We start from the raw sequence: 20,093 nt of genomic DNA on the forward strand, positions 1-20,093 counted from the left end.
GGGTGTGCACTGGTCAGAGGCGTGTGCTGGTCAGGGGTGTGCACCGGTCAGAGGCGTGCGCTGGTCAGGGGTGTGCACTGGTCAGGGGTGTGCACTGGTCAGTAGTGTGTTAACTGTATGTTTCCTGTGCTCTTGGCACTCCCACTTAAGCCTTTGATCCTGGAGAAGCTGTTCCTCCAGGGCGGGTTAATTTCTGTGGGTGGCTGGTGACAAGCGCTCAGTAGACAGGCTTCCTGATGACAAGATTTCGGCAGACAGACAGGCCTCCAGGCATCTCCTCAGCAAACTCTATACACCCGTATTCCTCCTTATGTTAGCTCTAGTCAGTGCTCCTAGCACCAGGGAAGACCCCTATGGTCCAGATCTGCTGACGTTATTCAGGCTTTCCAATCCTAAACGTTCTCAGGGCACCTTAACCAGTTACCTCTTTCTCTGAGAACCCTTGAAGGTTCTGGCCCATGTTTTGCCCTCTTCTCCTGCAAGTTCTAATGAATCCTCCATGGAATTTTCTTGTGTACCCCTCAGGCCCATGATTTCCATTTTAAGCATGTCTTAAACAACATAAAAGTCTTGATGATCCTAGTCTATCAAGTGAAGAGAATATGTTCTTTTTATTTGGGGTGGTAGTGGGTGAACCGTACTGCTGGACTGCATCCCCAGCCTTCTTCTTACTTCTTACTGTTTCTCTCTCTCTTTTTTTTTAATTCTGAAGTAGAACCTTGATAATTTGGCCGAGTGACTCTGATTTCCACACACACTCGGTAATGCCTCGAGCTTTCAGTCTTGCCTCTGCCTCACAAATACCTGAAATGACAAGCCACCAACATGTCATTCCCATTGTATGCCTAAGCTTGGGAGCCTCGTGGGCACAGAGGGAAGAGTGGCTGAACTCACAGCCCTTAACAAGGAAACAGGCACGTGCTCTTTTGGTGAGAAGAAGATGACTCCATCTGTGAGAGACTGAGGAAGGAGGGGCACAGCTATTGCTGAGATCTCCTCACAATGTAGGTGATAGCCACCTGCTTTCTTCTGTGTGAGGACCATGCATCAGACCCTCCATCTATTCGTCCTGAGTCCAAGTCCTTCCTAGGCAGAGAGAGGATAGCATAAAAGCTTCCGTCTCCATCTGTTGTTAGCTGATATGGCTACCAGTGGGTTTAACTGAAGGACAGCTTCCCAGAGCCATTCTTGTGCCTAGAGAGGACTGTGGGGCACTGCACCTGGTGCCAACAGCCGTCAGGTTCAGTCCCACAGGCTCCCCTGAGTCCACAGCCCCTGACCTCACCCTCAGCTTCCATACAAGCCGGAGAGTTTTGTTTGTTCCTTCCTAAATGAATCTCACACTTCTATTCACCACTGTTGGCAGAATTTTGTCGGGGGCCCCGTCCAGGTACCAGAGCCTGGGGAATGTACATTATCTGTGCACCAGAGATACAAAAAAAAAAAAAAAAAAAAAAAAAAAACCTGTCCGTGGCCACATTGATATTAGGTGTCACCACCAAGTTTACCTTCTCTCATTTTTAACTTCCCTTTTCAAGTCTATTTTTAGTAAACACAAGGGGAAAAAGATACTGAAATTTGAGTTCCGTATCCTTAACTTCATCCAGCTGAGATGGCAAAGCAAGAAGAAAACCCCAAGGCTCATGTAACCAGGAACTTAACCCAGCGCCGTCATGAATGTAATTATAATCGCTACCACTTGTATAAACCCTTGTTTTTAGAGAGTCCTTTCCAACATTTCATCCCACTCTCTATAGAGACAGGGGAGAAAATAAATGTCCTCTTTATGAATGTGTAGTTGGGAGCAGAAATAGCGGGGCTGGCGGGAGCGATAGTGGAGCCGTGTCCACAGGTTCGGTTCTGAAAGTTTATTTGTAAAAGTTATCTGAATCCTGGACAATATCTCTGCTCTGGATATAAACCCAGGAGTAGCAAGCCTTCTGTAGCTTCTCTGAGCCTCTGGAATCTTAAGAGGCCCAGCTGCTTAGGCAGGGGGTGGGGTCCCGCCTGAGAGTCTGGAGTCTGAAATAGTTCTGCTGAAAGTTTCGAAGCAGAGGAAGAGAAGGCAGCGGGGACTTGGCATCGGTTCCAACCAAAATGTCTTGGCAAATACCCTTATGGCAGGAGAAGAGGCCGGTGTTCCTGAGTGCTCCCTAATGCCTTCTCCAGGACAAGATGCCTGTGGCTGTCGCTCAGCTGTCCCCTGGTTCTTACTCCAGCAGAAGTCCACATATGTATCTCCCATCTGCTTTCGTGATTGCCACGTCCTGTCCTTTTAGCCATACAGAACCCTGCTAGGACCTTTCGCCTTTTGTTGGAGCCAGTCCTGAACGCTGTGGCTTGGCTGGGTAACGATGTGATGTTTTTAACGAACAGTTAATTGCATCTTTGTGAAGCGTCGTCAGTCTCCCCTTTGGAGGATTCTAAAGGGGTTCCCTGATCGTTCTGTCTGTTCAGAAGACGAGACATACTTTTCTTATAAATTGTGGCTTTCCCCACAACTATTTTCAAAGAAATTTTGCATACAGCATTTTAGGAACTGTTACTACTTAATACGGAAGCCAGTGTGGTTTTGTCCCAGTTGTCCACAGAAGCTTGCTATAATGGCTGCCTCCACACCTCATCTGTCTGTCTAAGCCTACCTACATTCTGCTGGTCCCTGAACCCACTGTAAATATCGCGAGCAACATGTGTCTGGAAGAACAGACTCCCAAGCTGCTTGCATGGGGCTCCTCTTGACACCTCAGACTGTCCGCGTCTCAGAGAGTGCCCTGCTCTCCAGGACAGCTCTCCTCCCTTGTGTAGAGCCTGAGCACCATCATGACAGAGGATCTGTCACATACAGCTAGCTGCAGCTCAGTCTAAAGGCGGCTCAGCTGCGGCAAGCCAAGTACATAGTAAGTTGACTATTTTCTTCACCCCGTGGAAATCATTCAGTAGGCTTTAGGAATAGATATTGAATGGTCTCCTTTTCCAGGTTACTCCTCCCTCCTCCTCAGGTCAGCCCTCCCTCCTCTCTCAGGTCTGCCCTCCCTCCTCTCTCAGGTCAACCCTCTCTCCTCTCTCAGGTCTGCCCTCCCTCCTCTCTCAGGTCAGCCCTCCCCCTCTCTCAGGTCAGTTCTTCCCTTCAGGTCAGCTCTCCTTCCTCTCAGATTATCCCTTCCTATTTATTTTACAGTGTGCATACAATGCAGATTGCACTCTGAGCCCTCTGTATTAGACAAATGCTTCACATTTTCAAATCTCTTTTGGTCCATGAATCAGCCTCCACTGGAAATACTGACACCAGAGGAGACTCGGACTGAGTGTAGTTTGCACACTTATGATTCCAACCCTGATGAATCTGAGGCGAGAGTAATCAGCTTGATGCCAGCGAGGCTCCAGCAATACTGTGTCTCAAAAACAAAACAAAACAACTGGGCATAGGGGGGTTAGAACTCAGCAAGGAGCACTTCCCTAATATGTGTAAAGTCCTGATTTCTGTCACCAGCACCGCAGATAAAAGAAAAAAAAAATGTCAGGCCAGATGTGGTTGTGTATGTCAGTAATGCTGGCATTTGGGGATTGTCCCAACACTCAAACAACAGCCAAATCTGCGAGACCGTGACTACGGGCTTTGTGTTTTGGCTCAGTCTTCCTCTTCATCTAACTCCCACCTGGCCAGAGTTTTTTCTAGGTTCCCTAGGCTCAGTATAGATGGACCACCAAGGCTCCAGATCATTGCTCATCCCAGCTAAAACTCTCTGTGCTTGTGAAGACACAGGATGGGTAGACTGGGAAATCCATCTGGACCAAGTAGAGGAAGAGGAGCTGAAGCTCGCATCTCTGCCACTGAATGCAGGGGCGGATGGAACAGCTAAGAGCATGGTGCATTTCCTACCCAAAGGGAAACTTGGGGCTCATTTCAGGCACTGTCACTGTATCTTCCTCTTTAATCTCTGTCCCTCAATGAGACCTCCATGTTAGAAATGAGGCTTATAGGGCTCAGTCTCAAATCTAAAATAAATAAATAAAAACCTCTCTGCCAGTGGAACTGGGGAGTAAGAAAGCCAGGTTGTACCAGCATCTCCTAACTCTCATGACCCGGATTTGCCTGCTAAGCTAATTCCTTCCCCTGCTTCATTTACCAAAGTCTTTCTGTTGCATGCAGTCATGTTTCATGTTGTCCATTCCTATCGTGAATTGCAGACGCTGCTGCAGGTCCTCACGGCTCCTCCTCCAGCCAGTCTTCCTACGGCAAAGACTAGGTGACTGTCTCCGTGACAAATCAGTCACCCATTTATCTCCCTGCTCAGCCTGAGGTCCCTCATATTCCCTGCCATTGTCCCTCTACGTTGTGAGCAAAAAGAAAAAAAGGCATTCTACTTTGAAATATTTGCCAGCTTCTGTCACTTCTCAGTACCTCTGACATGGCCTTTCTGGCCCGTATTGTCAGTTGGACTTCGGGGGGGGGGGGGGGAGGTGTATGTATCTGCTGCCCAGGACAGTAGCCACTAGACACCTGTGACTTCTGAGCCTCTAAAATGTGTCCAGTGTGACCAGTGAACCAAGTCTCTGTAGCAGCTTCATCATTACAGAATTGTATCTCTATATGTGCATTGTACAGTTCACCCAATTCAGGGTATAATATCATTACACAACCCAACCACGTCATCGTCATTAACTTCCAAATGTTTCATCACCCCCAAAAGCTGTCACCCGGCCCCCAAACCCTCAGCTCCTGGCAACTGCAGCATGTCTGTGCAGATCTGTCCACTCTGGACGTTTTATATAAACAGAAGCATGTAACATATGGCTTTTTGATCCTGGTTTCTTTCCCTTTTCAAGGTTCGTCCGTACTGTGGCATGTACCCATACTTCGTTCCTCGTTATTTCTCAATAATGCTCTATTGTATTGATGCGCCCCTCACTGAGTGATGGACAGTTATTTGTTCATTCACCGGTTGATGGACATCTGCATTATGAATAGGCTACTGTGAGTGAGGAATAATGATGCCCATTGTTTTAGGCTTCATGGGCAGCTGTGAATAATGCCGCTATGAACAGTCATGTATAAGCTTTTGTGTTCCGTTCGCATTTTCATATTTCTTGGGAATTACTGGGCCGTGTAATAAATGTGCACAATCTTTTTTAGGAAGTGCCAATAGTTTCCCAAAATGTCTGCACAGCTTACTCAGCTTCCGGCTGTGTGTGAACGATTACAGGTCTCTGCACTTTTGTTGACTCTCTTTTTTTGGTTTTGCGAGACAGGGTTTCTCTGTGTAACAGTCCCGGTTATCCTGGAATTCTTTCTGTAGACCAGGCTGGCCTCCAACTCACAGAGCCTGCCTCTGCTTCTCAAGTGCTGGGATTAAAGGTGTGTGCCACCACCGCCTGGCTATGACCCTTTGATTGTCATTGTTGGCATAGCCGTCCTAGTGGGTATGAAGTGATTCTTCAAATGGCTTTGAGATTGTTTCCTTTATTCCCAATCATGTTGAGTTCTCTGAATCCCTGTCAGTCATTTGAGTATCTTCTCTGCTAAAGCTATCTATCCAGGTCCTTTGCCCATGCTCATATTGAGAAGTTTCATGCTGTTGGGTTCTTTCCATGTCCTAGACACAAGCTTCTCATCAGACACATGATGTACAAGTGTTTCCTCCATTCTTTTGCTCTTTTCCTCATTTTCTTGATGGTGTTATCTGAAACACAAAAACGTCTCTAGTTTTGCTTCTAATTGTCCTTGGTTTGTCACTACGCTTGTGGCATCTTTTCTTGAGATCATTCTTAAATCTGGGGCTAGGAAGATGTGCTCCTTTCATCTCTTCTAAAGTTTATATTATTTTGGCCCTGTGATGTTTTGTTAATTTTATATTGTAATAATAGGCATGGACATAAGTAAACTCTGAAATTTGAACCCTTCTCTATGTGGAAATAGAGATCCTAGTTACACAGAGCTTGCTGGTCTAGCTAGTGCAAAACTGTTTCTTCACCTCCATCTTTTAGCTCTGTGCCCTTCGAGCAACATCTCATTCTCCCGTCCTCCTCCTCCCAAGCCTCTGGGGTTTCTTTTTGAACCGATTTTTTTCAGTTAATTTAAAGGTAAGCAAGTGGATGGAGCCAGCGGCTGCCACAGCCCATGTGCCACTCTGCTGTTACCAGTATCGCCCTTCATCACCTGCACAGCTGGCCACCGTCCCTTGCCAAACTGGCACTGTACTTGTCATCATCCCTATTCTGTTCACCCGTGAGTCGCATTGTTCCTCTGAGAATATTCGAAACCATTTCACCGAAGGCTCAGCACCCTCCAGTCATCATCAGCCATGATTACCATAGAAGTGCAGATGCTTTGGTACAGCCCGCCTCTGTTGGCCTCTGGCTGTTTCCTCTCTCCCTGAATCTCCAAACACACTGGTCTTCGTAATAGACTTTGAGCTCGTCAAGCACTGTTTTCATTAAGATTCTTAGCCATTCCTTTTCTTTCCCAGAGCCTGTGTTTAATGATCATTTAGTTAACTCCTCTCTGTCATTCTGATTTGTTTATGTGTTACCTCTCTCAAATAGTATAGCTTAAATTTCTTCATAGCTGACTATATATCAATTTGTTCATTTGCGTATGCTCTGTCATTCAAACTCCATAAAGGCGGGAGCCTCCTCTTCCCAGTTCCCACAGTGCCTTGCACAGGGTAGATTTGAGAACATAAAAGACTGAACTTACTCCTTTCGTGGCTATGATCTTTGTTAAATAAGCCACCCCTGTCTAATGTCACATGACCCTCAGTGGAGCATGTCTTTGAAGTGCTGCATCCACTGTTACGATAACCTCAGACCCAGTTTCTAGAAATAGACACTCTCAGTTTAGAACGGCTGTCCGCAAGGACAGGATGAGTATCCCTAACTTGGGACCGGAAGCATTTCCTTGCTCGAAGATTTTGAACTGTGGAATGGTTAACATAGACTCCACTCATTGACTGTCCCTAACCCAGCCCCTAAGAGGCTTCAGTGGGATTTCTAAACACTTAAGATTCTAGGTTTTCAGATGAGGGATACTCAGTCCACAAGTCAGTGTGTTCTCTTACTGAAATTAATTTAGCGGCTCCCTTTTCCAACTTTCTCTGTGCTTGCTTTAAATGGGGTTCTCCCTCACCTTCTCCCCTTTCTTTATCACCTCTCCCCCTGGGTCCCCAGAGCTTTCTGTTTATGGCTGTGGTGGAATCTCTTTCTGAACTCCTAGTGTAGCTCTTAACAACCCCCAGCAACAGTCATGAAGTTCAGGACTGTGGTTAATGCAGCCCTGGTGCCTGCCACTCCGGCCACAGACTGACTTCTCAGGGCCAGGAGCAAAGCTGGACCCTAGAGCTGGACCCAGGGACCATCCCACAACCAGAACTTACCTGGAACTCAATCCGATTAGCACACCTTTTTAGAAAAATAAACAGAATCTTCAACAGATTAGATGAGGTAGTCATCCCAAATACGGGTGGGTAGCAGCAGCTGCGCTGGCAATGTGAACACAGACGTCCCTGAGACCTGGCTCGTGTGTTGGAGTCATTGTTCCCCGTCCCCTCCTCCCAATCTGAACCTGAGTGCCAAGGAGGGGCAGAGATGGAAGCCATTCCTGACTTGAAACTAGTTTAGCACACTCAGGATCAGAGTTAGAGTCAGGTTTCCACAGAGCGGGTGCCACCAAGCAGGGTCTCTCTGCCTTTGTAGCTACTAAGAGACCTTGCTAGGGACTCCTGGGAAGAAAGAAGTGTGAAAATGAAACTTTAAAGTCCTAGCTATGCTTGAAACACCTCTCACTGGATCGCTTTGACTCCCAGAAGCTCATGTGGTTATGACAGAGAAAAAGAACAGCGAATATCTCCCCAAATAGAGTCAGTCACTTTGCACCAGCTTTGATGCTGTACAGCCCTGTGTTAGCAAAACTTAAAAGAGAAAGGTTCGAGAAGGTCCTCTGGCTGAGGCATTTGGTATGCTCTTAGACCAGTCCTTGTTCTGCTTGTTTTCAAGTCAGACAGAAAGATAACTTTGTTATAGGAGGCCACTTGTTTGTTTCCCAGCCGCCCAGACTCCCAAAATAATCACACAGAAACTGTATTAATTAAATCACTGCTTGGCCCATTAGCTCTAGATTCTTATTGGCTAACTTTTACATCTTAATTCAACCCATCTCCATTAATCTGTGTATCGCCCTGAGGCTGTGGCAGGTCTCTGTGGCTTCTCACTGACTCGGCCTCCTTTCTCCCAGCATTCAGTTTAGTCGTGTTCTCCCCCCCCCCCCCCCCCCCGCCTAGCTCTGTTCTATCCTATCAGGCCAAACCAGTTTCTTTATTCATTAACCAATAAAAGCAACACATAGACAGAAGGACGTCCCACACCATAACTTGATTTTAGAAAACTATACATTCAGTGCAAATCAACCATTGGTTTTGTTTGAAGATCTGCCACTTGGTATTATTCATTTGAGGAAAACGTAAGATGATAAAACAATACCATTATAATGAGAAAGTACCTTTAGAGTCATGAAGGAGTCTGTTTTGAAATGACCTTAGACTTTGAGAGATGCTCCTACTGCTCCATTTTCTATGTTCTGGGGGAAAAAAACCAACAGATTGTACTGTAGCCTTCTCCATACTGATAGCACTTCTTTGTTTTCCAGATACTCCGCTGGCCAGCGGTCACGCCACAGACTATTTGTTTGTTGGAAACATTGTTTACACGGTAAGCTTAGCACTGTTGAGCTATCCCTAAAGGGCACACGAGTGGGTTATACCTCCCCAGTTATGCAAGGCCCTCCACATCAAAATGAGTTACTCTACGTCTTTATGGGCTATCAGATTCCCTGAAGTTCAGACTTCCGATCGAGAAATACTTGCGTCACACCAAACTCCTCTCTTTTTTTTCACAGTACGTTGTGGTTACAGTTTGTCTGAAAGCTGGTTTGGAGACAACAGCTTGGACTAAAGTGAGTTGTCTTTGGAATCATTTCTTTTTCCATGGTAGATAGTTGTATGCAATCACTTCCATTTAATCCTTGGGAAACAATAAATACTATACAGTTGTCTTGTTTCGAATTTTGCAAGTAAAACTGTTTTCAATCTTTATGAAGGCAATTTGGAATTTGGAATCCAACTACTCCTGGTGCTCTATTTGCTAAGCGCCTAGCAGGCTTACTATTATCTTCCTGAAATGAAAACTCTCATTGTAACTGAGGAGGGTGGGGAGAGAGGAAGAGGGAAAGAAGTAAGGAGAGTGAGGGAGGAGAGAGAGAGAGAGAAAACATACAGAAAGAGAAATCAGAAAATGTGGTATTTGCACATAACTTTACTATGGCACTCCTATGCTGTCTTTCACTCTCTGGCCTTTGTGTGCATTCTCCAATAAGAGGGCGCATTGCAGCATGAACAGTTTTGTCATCTTTTTTTCTCTTTAAATCTCATGTTCTGAGTCCTTAAAGCACACCTCTGTGAAACTATTGTTCATGATTAAAGAATACAATTTGCGTAGCTATCCAGGTTCATTCTATCAGCATCCCATTTCTTATTATTTCCAAGATGGGGTAACAACCACACTTCACGGTGGCTGTCTACCAAGGTGTAACTGTAGCTCACTGATCTCCTGCTCTGGTGATAAGCAAAAGGGGTAGGACCGAAGGTCAACAGGGCATCTCTTAAAGGATGATGGCAGATGGGAGGTGGGAATAGCGACTTAGCCAGGAATATTGCAGGAAGAGGCAGTGAGTGTTGCAATACAGAAGTGCTTGTTCAAAAATAGAACCTGAAAGGCAGAGCTTGCGAGGGATTAGAGGGTAGGCTGTAGAGAGGTAATAAGTCAGGGATTGTATTAAGAGCACAAAGGAGAAAGACCAACAACTTAAAGGGGCATAAGCTGCCCAAAGTTTATCTCATCAAAGTGAAGAATAGAGTTTTAGTTTCTATAGCCAAGGAAGAGAAGGAGGTGGGGACACACAGGGAAATCTGGGGTGTGCAGAGTGGAACAGGGTAGCAGGACTCACTTTAGTGTTCTGCAGGATATGGGGTAGCTATACTGAGTACCCACTTTCAGAACAACTGGAAGAAAGAATTTTGGCTGTTCCCACATCCAGAAATTATGTTTTGTGGACGTGATATGCCAGTTACCCTGGTCTGGTCATTGCTCACTATAAACATGCTTTGGAGTGTCACAGTGTACCTGTGAATGTGAACAACTGTACGTGGATTTTTAAAACTCTATCAAATATGCTATTTCAAGTTTTTAGAATAGGTATTAGCCTTTCTGAGTTGTTTTTAAATAATCTCTGTGATAAAAAGGACAGATGCTGTCTTTAGGTGATAAGAATGTTCTGTCCATTTGTCCAACTCATCTCTCTCTCACTAGATGGCTGCACCCTTGCTTCAGAAAGCAGACCCTTGAGATAAGCCCAGGGATGGGTGGGTCATGACTGGGGCATGGATTTTAGAAGAAAGTGAGACTCACAGCACCTTCCTCTTCAGAGTAGTATAAGCCTGCATTAATTAGACGTTATCATTACAAATCCTAAGACGAGGAACTTACTGAGAAAGGCAGAGTTCTCCAGTAACTAGTACATCCTCAGTTTCTCCCCATCAAGAAAGGGTCATGGATGTGGGATGGGGGTTGGACAACTTATGGGCTGGAGTGGACCCCGCCTCCGCCTAGGCCAGCAGAAAGCCCTGCCTAAGCATGTGTTTCCTCCACAGTTCAGCCACCTGGCCGTGTGGGGAAGCATGCTGATCTGGCTGGTGTTTTTTGGTGTCTACTCAACCATCTGGCCGACCATCCCCATCGCTCCTGACATGAAAGGGCAGGTCAGTACTGTGAATCGCGTGCATCTCTCCGCTGTGGTCGTGCACATGTGAGTGAACCAGCTCTCTGTGTCTTGTGACGGTGAACTTCAGCAAAGTCTATTGCCGTCTGCTTGCGTCAGAACTTAACAGTAGATGAACCAATTCAATCGCAGCTGGAAGAGGTTGCCTCATCCACAGAAGTGGTATGAGACATTTAAATACCGTGAAAAATGTCACCCTGAGTCCTCTGACTTACACGGTGTGCCCACATTTCCTTAGTTATGTGTTGGTTGTGTGCAACACTGTTTGTAATTGTATACAGAATGGGAGTAGTTTTGAGGCCATCATGATCAAAGCTTGTGTTGATTACAGGTTCAGTGATAAGTATATGATTGCTTAATTGCTAACTGGTCACTTGTAAAATATCGACGTCAGAACTCTAGTAACCAGATACTTGGTGTGCCAGAATCTCTTTCTCTCTGTGTTCATCTCTTCAAGCCAGCCAGAGAGGCTGAGATTAGAGATCTTACATTTGTTTGAATTGTTTCTGATTTTACTTTCCATTACCTATGCCCAATTGTCTAACACTGAGCCACCAACAATGACCAGTTAGGTCATTGAACTCTATCACATCCGGTGTGAAGAGAAAGGATTTGGTATGGCCTATAGCGCTAGCCTCCTCAGTTCCCAAGTGAGACAGTATGAGTCCACCCCATAAATGCTGGACTACACATAGTCAGGATCCTCTTAGATCCCCAAGAGAGAATGCTCCAAGCCCTAGGCTTTCGGAGCTGCTAGGAGCCTCACTAGCTAGGCTCATCCCTCTTTGTAAAGTAAAGCACCGTTGTCCGACCACTTTAGGCCCATTCTCTAGGCTCTGGGTTTCCTTCCCAAATAGCCAGAAACCCGCTCTCCGGCTCTGCCTTGGCATCTCTCTGGATGCAAACCAACATGTACAAACCTAAGTCTCAATTATCTGCTAGACTGTCATTGTCACTAACACTAGACATCTCTTATGGGGCATATGCTCTTAGAAGTGGATGTCTGTGCTGGTTTAGCCTCCTGAGTGTGCATTTGGGTGTTTACAATACCGGAAACAGAAGCAGGGCTAGGAAGAGATTGCCTGACCACCAAGGCATGGCAATGCCGACAACCGGCTCTGCATTGCTCTACAGAAATGACTACAAACCCCTGGGTCTAGAGACATGTCCAAGAGCTTTTGTTCATGAGATAGCCCGGAGCTATTATCACTTGTCTTTTACCTGGTAAATCAGTCATCCAGTACCCCTAAGTGTGCAGGACCTCCATGAAGGCCTGCCCTGTCCTGCAGGAGGGGCCTTGCATGCCCCTCATTGATGTCTGTAGAGAAAGGAATCAAACAGTATGCACGTGTCTAAAATAGCAGAGAACCACTGCTGGCAGGATGGGGTCAGTGGATGCCCGGCTGGCCAACAAAACCCTTCCTTGGCAAAGGCTTCCTTTCCTTGACTGCTCTAGCAAGCCCCGTTCTGTGGATGTTGGCTTCAGTAACTCCAGTTCTAAAGTGGTGAATCAGGCCGCTTGCCAAGTCGCAGTCTCATAAAGTGTCTGACTTTCAGATTACAGAGGGGCTGAGTTCATCATGGAGCCGCTGGGGTGCTCGCAGCTCCCCAGGGCTGGGGCAAAGGTCATGTGTGTCTTATGCTGGCTGACAATAGTTCAGTCAACAAAAGACACCATACATTTATAGACAGTGCCATGGTATCATATGTTCCGGTAACATCATTTCTTAGTCATCTTGGTATATATAGGTACTCTCGAAAGGAAATGAAGAGGTCACCTTAGAATTCATCTCCCAGATGTCCCCTTTATTAAGTGACATTTGGCTCTCCTTACGCTGTTCTCATCCAGAAGGGGCCAAGAAGTGCGCCAATTTGGTTAAATTGCACAGCACTTTGGTATGAACACTTGGTATTTTACTTAAACTGTGGCATGTTCTTCCTGCCTGTGGAGCGGTTTCGACAGGAAGCAAATGGGTCGTTTTGGAACAACACAGCTGGGTAAGACTGAGGCTTCTGTTTGACATCAACTGAGAGGACCGATAGAGCGTTCATCAAAGACCTACTTAGCATCTCTAGTCTTCCTCTGGGATGAGATCCAAATGGGAAGGGCGTGAGAGTACCGTGTGTGGCTTTCAAGCCATGGCCCATGGCAGCATCTCACCTGCTGCCTGATTCGGCAGTCGTTGTTGATTCTCTGAGTAGTAGCAAGGACCTATTGAACACTGTGCGATGGTGCTGGACAGACAAATGTCTAGAGCGTGCCTGGAACTAGTCTGACATCCCACATGAAGCCTCAGAAAGGCTCGCTCCAGTCACCAGAGGAACTGCGTCATCAAAGGAGACAGCGGTTGAGTTTAGGTGTGGTCAGAGAAGGAAGAGTCCCAAGGGGCACTGTTGCAAGCAGGCCCAAGCCACATCCACTCCCAAGATACAGATCATTCTAGAAAAAAAGGATGCTTTTTGGAAGTTATTATTTTAAGAATGCGTCTAGTGATTTTCATAAACTGGGCTTTGTAGTTGACTCCACAGTGGGGTTTTAGCAGATGAACCTAATTCTTGGATGCTCCAGGACTGAACTAGGATCTAATGGTAAATGGTGTCCCTCCCCAGAGCCAGGGACAGCAATAGCAGCAAGTGTTCTATTCATAAAAGCTTCAGCCATTGAAAAGATGCATTGTTTCTGCTGAGATTTCCCCCACCAATATGATTAAACATTTCTTTGTCTAGTCCGTCCTGTTTGGAGTTTTTCTCACAGGGTTGAAGGCCCTTGCGGGCAAAGGGAAGGAAGGGCTGTAGAGTGAAGGGCGACTTTCCCACTGTCAGAGTTTCCCTTTCCCCACGGCACCTTATGGTGTGCTGAGGAAAAGCCCAGCCGCCACCCAGGAAGTCTCGGTGAACATTTGTGAAATCAAAGAAGCTACCCGTGGACTCTTCTAAAGACACAGCATTCCTTTAAGGGACACCACATCTCTTCATTTTTCTAGGAACACACTTAGATCTAGAGAATTTGGCTTGCGTCTGTCTATCATGGTGAATGGCATGGCCCTGGGCTATGGAGAATTGATGAGGATGGTTTTTCCCAGGATAGCACAGCCATGCAATAGAAATTTCTCTATCACGGCATAAATACGCTGAAGTAGAACACAGCTAAGTTTCTTAGTTTACCTCCATCCCCAAGGGTCCCTGCTGGTGTGGGGCTTCCAGGGAAACTGGATCAAAAGCCAGGACAGTAATGTGCTGGAATTTTCTCTAGGCAGTTCCCAGGACTTTTGACTTCAGGGCTGTGTGAAGGGAGACCCCACATTTCACCAAGTCAGGAGATGGAGACCCTGCCCCAGTCAAATGCCACCACCCCCTCGGCACATCTCTTGACCTACAGTGACTTCCTAATCAGCCAAGTCGGAAGAAGGTCTCCCAGCCTAGTCACTCTGGATAAACAGCCTGTGGCTGGGAGCCTAGCCCAGAATAACTGAGCCATCTCTCCAGCCATGGAAATAGCCTATGGGAAGTCAAGAGCACGCATTCTCCTTTCCTGGAAGAACAAATGAGTCTGAATCTTTCTGCACAGAAATATTCTGTGCAATGTTAAACCCCGATTCTTTTAGCCAACGAATCTTAAAGATTCTAAGTGAGTTTTTCTCAGTAAGGGCTTGCATTGGACTCACCCAGGTTGTCTGTTAAAATGACAGTCCCTCAAGATAATGTGTGCGTGTAATTATGCATACAGAGAAATGGGGAGGGAGGAGAGAGAGAGCTGTGTGTGGAGGCCTGGTTTGGAAGTCATTGCTCTGAAATATCCCGCTGTAACATTGTAGCTCCTATAAGAGATGGTGGTCCGCTGAACATAGCCACACTTGACCAAGTTCTCCCGGGCAGGAGTTGTGTGAGCTACCCCAGGTAGTCCCAAGTGCCTCAGGGCAGCTCTGCTTTCTAAATAGGGAATTGTACCAGAGACATTACGTGGCTTGCCATGGAAAAATACTCCTCATCAACTTTTTTCCCTTTAAAGTTCATTTCATTGCTAATAAAAGAAGGCGAAAGCCCTCGCACTTCAAAGCGTACAAACTGCTAACTCTGACTTCAGTGCCAAACACCAGGCCCCAGCCAGTCAGTTACTGGCATGGCATAGAGTGGGCTTTTCCTCCTCCTCCTCCTCCTCCTCCTCCTCCTCCTCCTCCTCCTCCTCCTCCTCCTCCCTCCTTCTCCTCCCCCCTCCTCCTCCCCCTCCTCCTCTCCCTCCTCCTCTTCTTCTTCTTCGTCTTCCTCCTCCTCTCCCTCCTCCTCTTCCTCTTCTTCCTCATCTTCATCCTCCATCTCCTCTTCCTCTTCCTTCTTCTTTCTCATCCTAAATATTGGGAGTGGATTTATTTGTGAGCTTCCCAAGCACACTTGGGGATACAGTGTACACCCCACTGGGCTAAGTGCCAACAAAGAGAGACATGGTGGAGGCGCATCATTTTGCTGTCACTAAGTCAAAGTGATCTGTGGTTCTTCTTCCCCAAGAAGTGTTCCCCTAGATTGTACCACCCATTTGACTTCAGGTCTGGGAATGCCCACACGAAATGCGAAAACATTGAGTTTGGTTTGCAAGTTGCATGTGCTCCAGTAGGCAGGCTGAGAAGGCATGCAGGCCGCCTTGCTCAGCTGCAGTCCTTCCTCGGTGTCTCCCAAGGACCAGGGTTGCCAGGTGGGCATTGTCCAGGCACCAGGTGAGGCATTGTCTTCAGGTGGATGTCTGTGGTCTGGTATGGGGTTGTCTGCCCTCCTTCACCTTTCCCAAGGCATTTTCACACATTTTCTGACAAGTCGACATGTTGAGGGGCATAGCCCCTCAAGAGTTGTTTCTTCCCCTCACTAGTAGTAAGTGGTTCAGAAGTTTGGGAAAGGCATTAGCTCACTCAAGAAATCCAGCAAGAGTGACCCACCTTCTCAATAGTGTGGATGCAACTGGGAGCCTGATGCAGTTGGAGTTCTGAATGTTCCTCAAATGCTAGCATATACCCAGTTTCCCAGCCTCTGGCACTAGTGGCAGGTCTTAGGTCCCTGGAAGAGACAATGGGAGTCCAGCCCTTCGACTTCCTTTTGTTTCCTCTGGGGAAGGAGGGAGCTTGTTCTGGCATGTGCTCTCTTCATATGATATGCTGCATTGCTACAAGCTTAAAGCAACATGGCCAACCTCATAGATCAAAACAGTGAATCAAATAACATTCACAAGTTAATCATTCAGGAATTTGTTATAGCAATGGAAATCTGGCTACCGCAGACCTGAGGTAACAGAACTCAACCCACCCCCAGAATCCTAACACTTGTGGGAAAGACAGACTGTGAAGACAAAAACAAAAGTCGCAAGGGCAGCTGTGGAGGAAGGAGGAACCGAATGGACGGCAGCTGCCACTGATCCACCCTGGTCAGTCTCTCCTGGGAGCTGCTCCGCGCATGTGCTATGTGGCCTTTGTGTGTAGACCCTGGGAAGGAAAGATTTATTCAAGCTTGAGGGGAGGTTGGGATGCTCCTTCTATCGTGAGCATGAGGTCAACCGCGAAAATAAATACGGTTGTGCTTATTCTCATTGGCTAAGAAATGGGGGGTCTATATAGTTAAGTTGGAGACCCTGTGAAGTGGCTTCCAATTCTTGCTAGTGGCAGTCATGGGAGCCCACCACTGCATTCTACCTGCTTCTCAGCAGAACTTCAGAAGTAACTGCATCTCTGTAATAAAAAGAGCTGTGTCCAACTTCTTCCCACTCAGTATGGATTCTGTCTGTGACTGTGCAACCTGCACTGAATTAACCTGAAACCTTTAGACAGTTAAGTTCACTGTCTGTAGTATCCCTGCTTGTGTTATTTCTGATCTTCCAGTTTTGCCAGGTGTGCGGAGTCAGAGGTATGTAGAAAGAGCGCGTGTGCCTGGGGACTAACAGAGAAAACAGAGAGAATGTACGTGTAAATAACAGTGAGTAGTGTCCAGTCCACAGTTACTGATTGTTGGACAAGATTACAGTTGCTCTGTTCTTATGTGTTGGTTCCAGAACCCTTCAGACTGCCCTATGTCTCTCTGCCTCCCTGCGCTGGGATGACCAGGGAGTGCCACCAGGCCCCTTTGTCTCTCTGCCTCCCTGCGCTGGGATGACCAGGGAGTACCACCATGCTCAACATTTCTTCTTACCTGGGTAAAGATGCAGGTCCTCTTATTTATGCGGCAAGCACTTTACTGCCATCTCCCCAGCCCCTGCCACAATTTTCTAAAAAGGTTCTCAGCTTATGGTTGAATGCACAGAGAGACAGTGAGGATTGACTCTTACATTTCACATAGATACATTGTACATGTGCAATTACATACGTAATGAATGAAACAGCTCATTCACGAATCTGCCACTGTCTGGTGAGACTGAGGTTTAGACTGAGGAAGCTCTGTGGCCGAACAGAGTAAGCTTGGGGATTCTCGTGAGTCTCTTAGATGCCAGGGTCTGAGCCACCTGCTTCTGTCTCTGCAGACAGCAGCAAGGACGATAACAAACCAGCTATCGGCCAAATGCCAATCAACCCTCCTTAAAATGTTACATTTTCTCTGAAGAGACCTGGCCTGCAAGGAGATGGAGTCTTAAACACAGGGGTGTGAGGTTACAGGCAACAGGAGGTTTTTTTGGAAACGTAATGGAAAGCCCCAACTTTGTGAGACCAGCTCTCCCCTCCCCCAGTGCACGTTTCTCTCCCCTTGGGGAATTTATTTCGTTTTGCCCTCTCTTTCAAAGGTGCTGCATGTCAGAAGCCAGGTGGCCTTGATTGTTAGTTATTTTTCTCCTCAGTGAGACGCTTTGCGGTGCTCCTACCATTTGTCATCCATTCGTGTTCATTTCTTTAAAAATCTGTCAGCAAATTAAAGTTCACGTTACACGCTGATTTTGTTTGTTTGTAGTATTCAAGCCTGGCGGTCACGGAGTCTGATTCATGTGGCTTTGAGCTTTTCCTTTCATACCACATGTGGAAATGGGTTTTCACAAGTTTTGTTCTTGTTGCGCAAAGAGGCCTCCTTCTCCGACGTCTTCAGAGGGCAGTGGCCCTATCCGCTGGCAGGTGACCAACGCAGCAGCTGCCCTTCCCAGCGATGGTGGGAATCTTCCGTTGCCCTGTTCAAAGGCAATAGGGGTTATTGAGAAAGCCAAGACCTATACAAGAAAGTAAGACCAAGATAAGTTAGATAAGAAGAGGGGCTTGAAATGGAGGTACAGCATACTATTAACCATGGCCAGGACGTGACTGATTTATATAAATGGGAGTAGAAAGCTTTTGTGTCAATGCCAGTGCCGAGCTAGTGATGGACAATTCAGCAACAGGATCTAAACAGGTGTGATTTCCAGGTGCTAGTAGTTGTAAGTAGTTAGTGTTCCTGTGGCTAAACATAATGAAAGAGGGTTAACAGTTGTTTGGAATTAGGCAGTCTGGTATTAGTGTGTGTGTGTGTGTGTGTGTGTGTGTGTGTGTGTGTGTGTGTGTTTGCCCATATTAATGGTTGAGTCCTGATTTTGATGAGGGGCAGGAGGACTGGAAAAAGACCTGTTACATTTCCCAGTGTGCTCTGAGGGCTATTCCCACCCGTGTGACCCAGAGGCAGCTTGCAGAGTCCCACGGCTTCTCATCATCATCTGCCTGCCCTGATTCTGTCTCCCTTCCTTGTGCTCCCAGCCAGCCCCCCCATCCCCTCTTTCTAGAAGTACTCTTCTGGGGCTGGAAAGGGGTGAAGAAAATGTATTGTTCTTACAGAGGCCAAAGTTCATTTCCCAGCATGCACTTCAGGTGGCTCACCACCATGTCAGGCAGTTTAAACCTGTCTATAATGCCAGTTGAAAGGGATCTGACACCCTCTGGCTTCCACGGATACATACACTCATATACACATAATACCCCACCAACTCTACCATGTGTGACTGACCAATGGTACATGTATGTGCACTTGTGTACACATACAAACACACGTGTGTGTGTGTGTGTGTGTGTGTGTGTGTGTGTGTGTGTGTAGACACTCTGGTACCTCTGCTCTGATCCTAGACTCTGGGTCTTCAGCCTGGGATTGACCCCAAGGTTGTACCTTTTCATAAACTGCAGCACTCAGTGAGGAACGGCCACTGAGCTCATGCTAGGCTGCCTGGGGATACGTCAGGGATCCTTATAAAAACCAATGCTGGGAATAAAGTTATGGGCTGCCAAGTTTGCTATATGAGCCTGGAGTTACCAGGGGCTGTCTTATAATAAGAGAAGTTACTTGTCTGCTATCGGCTCAGCAAAGAGCACAGCTGAACTGAGGGCTGATGGCAAGGCGTGCATCTCTTAAGTGGCCTCTCCCTGGAGCCGTAACCATCTCTGGACTTTCAGATAACCATAGGACCGTGTATTCGCACTTCTTCCAAAAATGATTTAAGTACAGTTGCTGATACTTCGGTAAAAATGTCTGATTAATGGAAAAGTTGATCTGTCAAGTTACAGACATGGAAAGCAAAGTTGTCTGGGTCAAATTAAGGTAGAGAGGACTCTTATTCCTTCTGGAAAATCTCCAGTCATTATCATATGGTAGAAAAACAGCTGGTTAGCTTGAATCTATCACGTAAAATACAAAGTGACCTCCTCTTTTTGAATGTCCTTCTTCCAACTACTTTAGAAGGTAATTATTTGAAATTGTAACAACAACAACAACAAAGGAGCTTTCTCCTTCTCCTGGCAGCCAACAATTCAAAAATGGCTTAGAGTCCAGGGCCCTTGAGACTGGCTCCAGTGAACTCTTCCATTCGTTAGCATTTGGAAGAGCTCAAACCAAAGACCAGCACATGGGACGGGATGGCCACATGGATGGATTAGTATTCTTCCTTAGAGAAGGATATTCAAGAAGCTGATGGCAAGCCCATGCAATTCTCCTACCTGGGAAATGGCTGAAGGATTCTGGCTATAATTTTTTCTAGCTACCCCATAAGAATATATGGAATGTCACTGATATTTGTATTTGTAAAGAGTTAGTTAATAAGCATATGTCACTATTTCATGGAATGTTTTTGTTTGGAATGTGGTAGTGGGGAGAAAAAGGTAAAAATGAGAACAAGATAAATTTTGAAGTACCTAATTCCAGGAGCCTTTAATCTAGTCCGCATCCAGTGTGTTTCTGATGGGCTTACCCCAGACCACACCAGGAGAAGTCACCAACACATTGCTGGACAACATTTACAAAATGATGTTCAAGGGCCTGGAATATCTGGAGTAATAAATTTAAGTAGCTGTGG

The 20,093-nt window shown here is 46.4% G+C and overlaps 1 protein-coding gene across 3 annotated transcripts in view; it reads left to right on the top strand.

Annotated features, from left to right (window-relative positions):
• Atp8a2 (ATPase phospholipid transporting 8A2) overlaps positions 1 to 20,093 on the top strand; it is a 568,530-nt gene that overhangs the window by 403,994 nt on the left and 144,443 nt on the right. For all 3 annotated transcript variants that reach the window (XM_057785806.1, XM_057785804.1, XM_057785805.1), the window contains exons 31-33: positions 8,642 to 8,703; positions 8,891 to 8,947; positions 10,701 to 10,808. In XM_057785806.1, the coding sequence (XP_057641789.1) occupies positions 8,642 to 8,703; positions 8,891 to 8,947; positions 10,701 to 10,808 (227 nt within the window). The remainder of the gene's footprint in view (positions 1 to 8,641; positions 8,704 to 8,890; positions 8,948 to 10,700; positions 10,809 to 20,093) is intronic.

The sequence above is a fragment of the Chionomys nivalis genome, chromosome 12, assembly GCF_950005125.1.
Source record: "Chionomys nivalis chromosome 12, mChiNiv1.1, whole genome shotgun sequence".
Classification (NCBI taxonomy): Eukaryota; Metazoa; Chordata; class Mammalia; order Rodentia; family Cricetidae; genus Chionomys; species Chionomys nivalis.